Source organism: Lepidochelys kempii, chromosome 6 (assembly GCF_965140265.1).
Source record: "Lepidochelys kempii isolate rLepKem1 chromosome 6, rLepKem1.hap2, whole genome shotgun sequence".
NCBI lineage: Eukaryota > Metazoa > Chordata > Testudines > Cheloniidae > Lepidochelys > Lepidochelys kempii.
In genome coordinates this window covers 17600689-17612697 of record NC_133261.1, presented here as the reverse complement: position 1 = coordinate 17612697, position 12009 = coordinate 17600689, and the positions used below count along the sequence as shown (strand labels likewise).

The 12009-nt window shown below is 42.3% G+C and overlaps 1 protein-coding gene across 6 annotated transcripts in view; it reads right to left on the bottom strand.

Moving 5' to 3' along the window:
- Positions 1-321: 321 nt before the first annotated feature.
- LOC140912505 (NACHT, LRR and PYD domains-containing protein 3-like) overlaps positions 322-12009 on the bottom strand; it is a 38687-nt gene continuing 26999 nt past the window's right edge. Inside the window, exons 8-9 of one of the 6 annotated variants that reach the window (XR_012159297.1) lie at positions 2561-9132; positions 322-333 (exon numbers count right to left, since the gene is read on the bottom strand). Coding sequence is in view for 3 of the 6 variants with exons in the window: in XM_073346986.1 (XP_073203087.1) it covers positions 9045-9132 (88 nt within the window). In the remaining 3 variants the exon portion in view is untranslated. Of the gene's footprint in view, positions 334-2527; positions 10576-12009 lie in introns of those variants that run through there. The other 5 variants (XR_012159298.1, XR_012159299.1, XM_073346986.1 and 2 more) reach the window with 5 other exon arrangements.

The following is a 12009-nucleotide window of genomic DNA, read 5'->3' as shown; positions in this document are numbered from 1 at the left end:
GGGGGAAACAACCTAACTAGTTTGAAGATGGAGCTTGAAAAGTTTATGAATGAAATAATGTCATGGGGTTGCCTATGACAGCAGGAACTGAATTCGATGACCGAGGAGATTCCTTCAAGTCCTATGTTCTATTGACTTCAAAGGCACCAGAATTTCACCCACTGAATTTAGGTACAGTGCAAAAATTATGAGAGGAAATACCGTTAAGTCCGTCTGTCTCCTCCAGCTCCAGGACTGGCTCAATGTACCCTTCTTGCTCCAGCTTTAAGACATCTTTCTGCTTTGACTTTGGAGCTCTCTGTGTCGCTGAATCTTGCTCCTGATTTAAACCATCTGATAGTAAAATTAAAGAAAATAAATTATCGTTACTTCATCAATAATTGACTTTCTCACTAGACACAAACACATTTATTTTCTTCCCCATTTGTGTGAATACAAACAAACTGAAAATGTGGAAGGATCACTGCTAATTTCCTTGCAATAATCTGAGAAGTGCAATGTATAAGATGTAGTCCTCAGCTATTTGTAGGGAATTTTACTATGAAATCCTGGGCCATATCTGAAATAGATGAATATGCAAAAATGCAACCTTTACTTCTGCAAAAATATATTAAGTGTTGGGTTTGTTTGTGGGGGTTTTATTATTGTTTTGGTTTCACTCAAATAATTTTAAAAGCAGCTGAAGATTGCAGGTGAGAATTCCTTAGGAGGCTTTTCTATTCCTCACTGAGGCCCAATACCCAGGTTAATTTAGAAAAAAAGAGGTGTTAAATAATAACAGTTATAACCAAAAGAAAAAAAATGTTTTTGTCGTATGTGTAGAATGAAATGTCTTCTAAATTCAGGGGTGCTTTCATATTTATAGGACTACTGAATGTCACACAGGTTACACGTTGCTATTTTACTGGGACGTTCTGCAAGCTTCATACACTTTTGACTTTGTGCAACTGTACAAGTACATAGTGAAATCAGGATAGACCGTTTTATTTGGTTTTTGGCTTGAGTTTATTTTATTTCTTTTTTCCCCAGGGAAAAAAAAAAGCACTGGGTGATATTTTCATTCCTGCTCTGGACCCTTTATGCTGGGTAAAAGGGCCAGAACTAAGAACTAAGAACGCACAGAACTAAGGCACTAAGGTTAAAAAACCAATCAAATTCACCAGGTACTGGTGTATCTGGTTGTTTAGTTAGCAATTTAGAACTTTATTCTAAAGCCCAGATCTGTCTGCCTGTTAGGCTACACAAATCTCTCTTTCAAAACACAGAGAGGAAGCGCAACCCAAGGGACCACTATGATCATCCAGTCTGACTTCCTGTATAACACAGGCCAGAGAACTTCCCCAAAATAATTCCTAGAGCAGATCATTTAAAAAAAATCCCATCTTGATTTTAAAATGGTCAGGGATGGAGAATTCACCATGACTCTTTGTAAGTCGTTCCAAGGTTAACTGCCCTCACTGTTAAAAATGTAAGCTTTATTTCCAGTCTGAATTTGTCTAGCTTCAACTTCCAGCCACTCGATTGTGTTATACCTTTCTCTGCTAGGTTGAAGAGTTCATTATCAAATATTTGTTCCTTGTGTAGCTACTTATAGACTGATATCAAGTCACCCCTTAACCCTCTCTCTGTTAATCTATATAGGTTCCACTCCATGAGTTTATCATTATGAGGCCTGGTTTAATCATTCTTGTGGCTCTTCTCTGAATCCTCTCCAATTCATCAGACTCCTTGAATTGCAGACACCAGAACTGGCCATGGCATGACAGCCCCAGTCTCACCAGTGCCAAATAACAGGTAAAATAACCCTTCTATGCCTATTCCAGATTCCCCTGTTTATGCATACAAGGATTGCATTAGTCTTTTTTTTTCACATCATCACACTGGGAAGCTCAGGTTCAGCTGGATAATCCACTGTGACCCCCAAATCTCTTTCAGAGTCACTGCTTCCCAGGTAGAATCCTTCATCGTGTAAGTACGGCCTGTCTTCTTAGTTCCTAGCTGTATACATTCACATCGAATCATATGAAAACATATATTGTTTGCTTGCACCCAGATTACCAAGCAATCCAGATCGCTCTGTATCAGTGACCTGCCCTTTTCATTATTTACCACTTCCTTAATTATTGTGTCATTGTAACTGTGCCTCAGTGGGTCACAACTGAGGATGCCAAATTCAGGACAAACTGCTGAGAAATAGGGCAAACAATGCAAAACTGGTGGTTATTCTTCCATAAGATATACCAAACCAGCAACAAAAGTAAACTTCTGTCTCACCACACTGGCTAACAAGAAGTCATAAAAGCAGTTTCCTTAGGCATTGCAGTTTTTATATCACCACCAAAAACACTGGATTTAGAGGTGAGTGGTTCTTTGCAACCAGCCTCATCAAATAAAAGGTTCTTCTGATCCCAAAGGACCAGCCACACACCCAGGTCAATATATAACTTAGATCTTACCCAAAAATCACCCTGATGCCAATCTTTTAGTATCTAAAATCTAAAGGTTTATTCATAAAAAAAAAGGTGAGAGTTAAAATTGGTTAAAGGAATCAAATACATACAATAAATGAAAAGTTCTTGGTTCAGGCTTGTAGCAGTGACAGAATAAACTGCTGGCTTAAGTCAAGTCTCTGGTTGCTTCCAAATCATTGGAAGGTCCTCAGTCCCTTGGTTAGAATGCTCCCATTAGTATAGTCCATAGTCCAGCGGTTTGGGCAGGAAAGAGGCAAAATGGAGGAGTTTCCAGGGCCTTTTATCCCTTCTGCATGTGGAGGGAATCCCATTGTTCTTACTGTGAGAAAGTACAGTAACAAGATGCTGGTTGGAATCACATGTCTATGAATTTCGCCTAGTCATTCAGGAGGCCATTACCTATACTTCAGATGGAATGTTTTCAGGACAGTCCATTCAGTGTTGATGGGAATCTCCCATGGTTCATTGTCACGAAAGCTCATGATCAAATAAATTGGTTAGTCTCTAAGGTGCCACAAGTACTCCTTTTCTTTTTGCGAATACAGACTAACACGGCTGTTACTCTGAAACCTGTCAGTTAAGTGTTTCTTGATGAGCCACTTAATTTGAATAGTCCCTCCAAGATGTGCTGGCTAACTACCTTGTGGGCATTACCCCAGGAGCAAACATTTGAAATCCAGGTATAGAGCCAATACTCATAACTTCAAAAGCAAAAGTGATATATGCATACAGATAGCATAATCATAACCAGCAAATTATAAGCTTTTCATAGATATCTTACATGACACATTTTGTACAAGATTTGTCACAAATATATAACAGTGGTTGCAACAATGATCTACATGGTCATATTTTAATCAGATAACATCACAGTCATTTGCAAACTTTATTTCTGATAATTTTGTTTTTTCTTCCAGGTCATTAATACAAATGTTAAACAACAAAGGCAAAGAACCCATCTCAGTGGGACCTCTTAGAAACCCACCTTTTCTAAGATGACTTTCCCATTTACAATTACATTTTGAGACCTATCAGTCAGCTATCTCTTAATCCACTTAAAATGTGCCATGTTAATGTGCTGTCATTCTAGATTTTTAAACAAAATGTTGTGCCGTACCATGTGGTCAAATGCCTCACAGAAGCCTAAGCATATTACATCAACATTACCTTTTTCAACCAAACTTGTAATTCATCAAAAAAGATATAAAAGTTACCTTGTCAGGATCTATTTTCCATAAGACCATGCTGATTTGCATTAATTATAGTCCTCCTTTAGAATCATAGAAGATTAGGGTTGGAAGAGGCAACAGGAGGTCATCTAGTCCAATCCCCTGCTCAAATTAGAACCAAACCCAACTAAATCATCTAGTTAAATCAAGTCCTGTATCAGCTACTCCACTATCCTGCCCAGAATCGATGTCCAACTGATAGGTTTATAATTACCCACATAATCCCATTTACCCTGTTTAAATATTGGCACAACATTACCTTTCTTCCAGTCTTCTAGAACTTCCCTGGTGTTTCAAGACCTACACCATGTGCACACTGCAAACTTTGGTCAACGTAAGTTATGTTGACATAAGGCTGCAGCCATGCATACTTGGCTCTGTGTGCTGGTGCTGCGTGCACTCACCAGGAGTGTTTGTGTTGATACACCATGGGTAGGTATCCCAGTGTGCAACTCACCATCATGCAGCACACTTTTGGGGATATTTTGGCAACCCATGGTGAGGCAGAAAGGAATCACGCAGGGGTGACTGGGAGCAAGGGGTCAAGTTCCCATCATGCAACTTCAATTCCATCCATAATCTCATAATTTTCATGCCTTTTTAAAAAATCCCACAAACCCATGAGGCACTTTTCACTGTCTGCCACCTCTGACAGAAGCAGGGCACGCACACAGCTCTGCACTATTGTCATGAGCACTCCAAACAGGATGAACAATGCTCCGGTAGTTGCAGAACCAAAAGAACCACCACAGCAATGGGGGACATGACAAATTAGTGGAGGACAGAGTGCTGTGGGACGTAGCAAAAACCAATTCAAGCTTGCTGAAAGCATTCATAGAACAGCTGGAGATTGTGGAGTGCCGGTTCTGGGCCCAAGAAATGAGTACTGACTGGTGGGATTGCATCGTAATGCAGACTTGGGACAAAGAGCAGTGGCTGCAGAACTTTCCGATGTGAAAGGCCACATTGCTGGATCTGTATGTCAAGCTCACCCAGCCCTCCAGTGCAAGGACACCAGAATGAGAACTGTTCTGACGGATGAGAAGCGAGTAGTGATTGCACTGTGGAGCTTCCCATGCTAGATTTCTCCTGGTCAGTGCAAAACCATTTTGGAGCTGGAAAATGCACAGTGCGGGCTATTGTCATGCAAGTGGGCAGGACCATTAATAGTCTCCTGCTTTGCAGGATGGTGATTCTTGGTAACATGCAGAACATGTGGATGGATCTGCAGCAGTGGGGTTCCCAAACTGCCATGAGGTGACAGATGACATGCATATACCTGTTTGGCACCAGCCCGCCTTGTCACAGAGTACATCAACGAAAAGGGCAACTTTTCTAGGTTATGCAAGCGTTGGTGGATCACTGGGGATGCTTCACCAACATCCATTTTGGCTGGATAGAGAAAGTGCATGACACTTTAAGAACACGGGACTATTCAGAAAGCTGCAAGCAGGGACATGCTTTCTCAACCGGTGGATTACCACTGGCTATGTGAAATGCCAATAGTGATGCTGGGGGACCCAGCCTACCCCTTGTTCCCCTGGCTCTTGAAGCCATGCACCAGCCACCTTGACAGCACCGAGAAAAGATTCAACTACTGGCTCAGCAGATGCACAATGACAATTGAATGTGCTTTTGGTAGATTAAAGGGACGCTGGTGGTGTTTGCTCACAAGATTGGATCTCAGTGAGAAAAATATTCCAATGGTTATAGCTGCCTGTTGTGTGCTGCATAATATCTGTGAGTCAAAGGTTGCCACCAGGGTGGACATGGAAGAGCCATCTGCTGAGTTTGAACAGCCAGATGTGAAAGTAGAATGAATTATATTGAAATTATAATTCACTAAAGAAATGCTGCTTGAAGAGTTTGTTGAAATATAGTTGTCAGGAAGAGAAGCATTAAGGAGTGTGAGACAGTGGGTCCTCAGACTAATTAACTTAGAGCTCCTACTGAGCTAGAAGATTGGTAAACGTTAGTATGCAAATAAGATATGTATGTATATTTGTCAGTTTCTGCTTCCTTTTGTCTCCTATGTTAAATTGGCTTTCGCTTCTGTATAAATAAGTTAGATTGAGCTTTTGCAGGGGGCTCACATATATCTGGGTGCATTGGCAAAGCGCTTTGCTAATAAACAGAGTGGTCTGACAAATTATGTGAGTCCTGAATCTGACTTTGACACAGACAAAAGGGCTATTACAAGAGTTCAACGTGGAGCTATGCAGCTGAGGGAGGCTGTGACAGAGCACTTCAACAGTCAGTCACAGCATGTCGTATGGTGGCCTGTACTCTCCCTACCCCTGAAGTTTTGGGGCCTGTTAGGAATTGTGTGGTAAATTAAGATACCTGTGTAGGCCCAATGATTATAAGAGCACTGCACAGATGAGTTTGAGCGTGTTGCAGGTGCACCACTCGGGCTACTAACTCAAAAGACTGGGCATCATCCTCAGCTGGTGTAAACTGGCCTAGGACCACTGACTGTCCTGGTACAATCAGGGCATAGGGTCACTTCCCGTAAACAATGAAACCAGTCCTAATCCATGACAAGGTTCAGAGAACAAGAGGGGCTGCTGCTGCCCCAGGTAATGTTCGGTATTTTGTTACTGAGTCCAGTGCCATGTCAGCAATGCTTTGTGTTATATTTGGCTAGCACTGCTTATCTTTACACTTAGAGAAAAATCACTGAGTAAAAACTTTATTGAAATTGCCAATCAAACTTGTTTTTATGTAAGACAATAGGTTTTGGATGTGGTTTACTGATGCAGTCATTGGAAAGGTGCCTTGGAGAGAGGAACTGAGCTCTGAACTCTGGCAAGCTAATATGGTACAGCTTGAACATGAGGGCACAGATGGGACTATGCTACTTCTCCCTGACAGTGCCACAGAAAGACAGGTGAGGGTCATTGTGAGCATGAGGAGAGCCAGCCACTATGAAAGATACGGCACCAGATATGGTGACAATCAATCATAATGTATTCATCTTGTTACAAGTGTAGTTAAACTTTTTTAAAATGACTTTATTAATAATACAAAATCCATAAACAAAATAGCACAGGAAAGAAAAACAATGACAGAGGAAGATGTTCCAAAATTAAACTCAGGACAGTGTAAGCTATAGAGATGATCACTATCATCTCTTCCCTTAAGATTGCAAAGCAACAGTAGCTAGCTACCCTATTAAAATAAATGAAGGTCTCTGCATTTCTGTCCAGCGTGCATAGTTCACTTTGTTAGGTAGGGACAATAATAGCAGCAGGACCATATTTCTTCATAGAGGGCCTGATCCAACTCTCATCAACTTTCCCAGTGAAAGTTGAATCAGGTGATATATAAAAAACCAGTGTCAAAATTCATTTTAAATCTTGAGGACCTCTTTGTTTTAACATTGGTTTAGTGCAACAGGGGATGAACAGAATAGCCTTCAACTAAGTAATGCATTGCTTTGCAAATGATAAAGCTTTGTGAATAAATCTGTTTCTATTGATTCAGAGTAAACTAACAGAAAACATAGAACCAAAAAAATTTGCTACACTGGGGCTGTCTACATTCAATCTCACTAAAGATTTCGGGCTAGCTCAGCACCCAACAGCTCCCTTTTAAACACCTACCCGGCCAGATTTTCAAGGTGTTTAGTTTCTAGCTCCTGTTAAGAATAACAGGAACTGCTGCAGGGAGCTGATATTTTTTTAAAATCTAGCCCTAAATCATTTAATGCTAGTAAGTGAGAAATGCCAGTAAATTAGGCCCCCAACCTGGGATTAATCTTGACTTTAACTGGAATTGCACATGATCAACTTTTCTCAGCATCAGGCTCCCTGTGAGCCCAGCCCTACTCCAACTGGCTACTTTGATCATTTGGACTGGTTTTTGTTATTCATTTATTTTTAGTAACCAGGGGTGGGATCCATGAATGGACACAGACACTGAGCACCATGGTGCCTAGAAAACTCACAGAAACAACACTGTGATCCACAAAGCCTGAGTTAGGCACCTAGACTCCCTATACAATGAATGGGGGGAGAAAGGTGCCTTAGATTGCATTCGACAAAACCAGCGTTGCCAGGGGGGAAGCCACTTCCACTAGCCAATGGGAGATGCTGAAAAAAGGGGTGTGAGCTAAGACTTGCCTCTCTCTCGGAAATAGGCACTTAGGTGTCTCCCTGTAGTCTGGACTTCTCTGCTTGTGATCTGTGAACTGGGAGAAGCTAGGTGTTTGGCCACTGTCACATGCGGAGGCTGAAACAAAACCAGGAGGAGGCATGCCTCTCCCCAAAGCCATTAACCTAGAGGATAGGATACTCACCCGCATGTGGGGGATCTCCAGTTCAAGTCCCCCTTCTACCTGACAGGCAGAAGGCATTTGAAAAGGGATCATCCCTTTCTCAGGTGAGTACCCCTAACCAGTAGGCATAGAAATATTCTAACTCTTTCTCTGGGCTCGCTTAATATTTAATTATTTACTTAACATGGAACAACTTCAACATGAAAGACTGAGGAAACCCCTTCTGAGATTGTCCCATAGTCCAATGGCTAGAACGCTCCCCTGAAATGTGGAAGATCCTTGTTTAAATACCTTCTCCCCCTCACTGGAGGCCTCCCCCATCCCAGGTGGGTATCCTAACCACTGGGCTAAAAGTTATCAGGGAAGTCATCGTCGTCCTCCACAGCAGACTGAGCCGCTCATACACTGATCCAGTGGCATGCTACGTACTCTTCGGGGGATTGGAGCAGCCAGTATATCTCTCAGTACCTTGGGGCAGTAATAGTGCAGGAAGGCATAGTCGACCACACTTTGTCCAAATCAATGCTTAACTAATGTGAAGATTTACCACACGGTGGTAATCATGGCTGTGCCCACTCCCACCATTGCTACCAGTGACAGAGAGGCACTGCTTTGAGCATCACGTTACAGAAGTATCATGTAACATCTTAGTGTAGATGCAGCTGCACAGTCTGCCAAGACCGGAATTTCTATTTTAAAAATAAGGCAAAAAAAGAAATGTATGGGGAAAAAAACCATACAAATACAGGGACTAGGATACTGCCCGCAGGTTGTGTGTGTTGGAGTGAGCAAGCCAGCAGAAGTTGTGAACATGACCTGAGAGGAATCAAAGAGATAGGGCTTCTTGGGCACAGGTCCCTACATAGCAGACTTGGGGGTTTCCTAGCAAGGAACTGCCTGCTGTTTTTCTCCTAGCATGATCAGGCAAACAAAATTCTGCCTTTTTTTTTTTAAACAAACATGACTGCAGCATACTTGCCATATTATCAATTGCTCCACCCAGTAGAAACAATCATTAACACCCTGAAGGTAAGTTAGCTGTTGCCCTTCTTGGGGGGCACAACATTATAGCTGTATGACCAGATGAGGGTTCATTGTTTCCACAGCGCTCAGCTCTCTCCTCATTTCTTCACTCATATTGCTACACCGCAACCTATGGGATGAAAAAAGTATTGATTTTATCAGATACAAAAGGAGCGATCCAGCTCCCAATTCAAATGCTCCCTGAGTCCACAGTCTCTTTGAAGGGCAACATACCACGCATACTTTCATTCACTAAGAAAGGCAATGCGTATTCAGCAACTATGCAAGTGAGGGCATTTAGTCATTGCACAAATTCTGCAAAAATCTCTGCACCTTCCTCCTTAAAAAGTATGTAATACCCCTTCATCTGGTTCCTGAGCCTGCACGTGCAGCACATCAGATGGCTCTATATTCTCCTAGCCCCAGCAACTTCTGCAACCCTTCACCTGACTATTTCAAGTCACCTCTCTTATACATTTCTACATCAGCATCATGGTTCCCACTGACCTTCTACAGTCTGAAGAAGGTCCTGAAAATATTAGAATGGAGCAGGAAGAGGTTAATGGGGGCGTGCGGCGGAAGGTTGGCTCTCAAAGGCCGGCTGAGGAGTCAGCTACAGCACTGAACTCCCAAGGGTTCCCCCTTTTCCTGCCTCACGTGCTCCTTGCTCTCCCATTCCCAAAGCCCTGTGGAGTTTAAAGAGTTTTACAGCATATTCGGCTTCCAATGCATGTTAAGAATTTTTAAAAGTGTTTAAAACTTAACAATTTCCTTAATCTGGAGTTAAGGTTGAAAGAAAAGATATGTTTTTACCTTTTAGTTACTTCTGAGAACTTTGCTAACAAAATAACTAAAAACCCAGGAAATTCAGTTATGATTAAATTTAAAAGAAAGCAAAGCGTTTTTAAGTGTGGAGATGCACAGATAAGCCTATCCATATAACACAACTCTGCCCCCATCAACAAAGTTCTGAGAACAAAGACTCAGAAACGGACTTATTCAGCTGAGACATAGGCCAAACTCAAGAAAGTGTTTCCCCAAAGTAATTGTAGCCCTCCCAGGACTTCATCACACACACACCCCTCAGTCTTTATTGAGCATAGAGTAAGACTAACAAAGATGGGCCATGCCAGTGAAGTTCCTTCTATATGGGTAAGGGAAACTTTATTTTCCTGAGGTCATAAGACCCTCCACAGAGGGTCCCCAGCAAAGTTCAACTAAACTTCCCCTACAAGAGTGTTCTGTTCATGGCATGCAAACAGAAGTTAAATAAAAACAAAATTCTCTTTCTGGAGCATTGGGCAACATAACATTTCTTAAAATCCAGAACCCTAACGCAGAAGAACCAACAGAGAGAGAGAGAGAGAGAAAAGCCAGGCTGCTCCCTAAGGCAGAGAGGCACAACTCACCCCACCATGCTCTAGGCTGGCTCTTTACAGATCAGCTGCTCAAGGCCCAGATCACATGCTTCCGTACAGAGCCCCTCTAGGCTGCAAGCTGGACAAGTAAACCCTTTACAACCTTAGCGATAGCTTGCAATGTTACCACAGTTTTCACTACCCCACATCATTTCCTAAATAACAAACACAATAAAAAAAAATCACAAGTTTACCTTTATGGGAGGTCTGTGATTTCCCTTCAGCTGTTGGTGCTAATCAGGAAGAGCAAGTTTGGCTCACCCCCAGCAGGAGCACCTTTTGCTGTCCCCCTCTCCTAACATTGTCTGGTACCAACTCCTCTCTCCTCCTCTGGCTAACAACACCTGTAATATTTTTTTCTAACTTCAGAGGCTGTAACTGTGCTGGGCTTCTGTCTGATAATCGTTGGTCAATGTGCCTCTACATTATCTCTCCTTTTACCTCTCACTGCTCCCAGTATTTGCTTTTCCACACCTTTTCCCCCACCTCATCCCGGCCCTATAATTTTGTACCAACATTGTCTGCCCTAGGCAGACAAACCTGGGAGGTTAATGCTGTGGGTTTTTCCCTGTTTGCGGTCTTTCATGGAGTGCTCTCAATGAGTCTGGTCTAGTACATAACTGACATCTTAAAAACAATTCCACTGGGAGTTTTCTGAGTGGTAGACTGGGGGGTTGACCTATATGAGAACAGGATATCCTTGCCACTTGGGCTTTGCAAATTTCCTACCATTTTTGGGTAATCCTTATTTCAGTGACTGCACAAAACACTCTGCCAATCCATTTGAAGCTGGGTGACAGGTAGCTGACCTAGCACATTTCACAGAATTTTGCCATAGAAATGTCCTCAGAAATAAATTGTGAACCATTATCTGAAATAAACTCCACAAGTAGGTGGCAAACATATTGCAAACCACTTTCAGGTGTTTTTCCAGAAGAGGTTGTTGTCATGTGCACTACCTCTGGCTAGCAAGAATAAGGATCATTTGCTTGTTTTTTTTTTCCTGAAAAGTCAATATATACCCATTGGCAAGGCTTTAGAGCTCCCTTCCATGGATGACATGGTGCCTTTTATGGCATGTTTGGATGGCTATTACAGGAGTCACATTGGCCACACTTAATCAGATGTCAAGATTTTCCATTGTTGAACACAGACTGCTGCTGCCATGTTTGCTGTATTGCCAACATTCTTTACCAAGCAGTATATTATTTGGATTCCATTTTTCATCTCCAATTTATACGGTCACCTTAAAAACTAGGAGCGTAAACAAATCACACTGCACAAGAGGACAAGAAACAATCCACAAACTAGAACAGCAGCTCAGAAGATATGCGCAGGGCCCACGATCTGGTGATGTGGCAAGAGTGGGGTTATTCAGTTGAGCAATGCACTTCCTTCACTTGCAGGGACTGCCCCCACGGTCTCAAGGCTCTAAAAGAAATGGCAGGTAAAGAAAGCTAAGGACTCCAGGCAGGAGAATTACTAGCCTATAGTTTCTTCTGTATAAAAGCACATCACGGGGATACAGTACGGTGACGGCCCATTGAAACCTTCATGCAGAATAGATGGCTGGATTTTCCCCTCTGTCT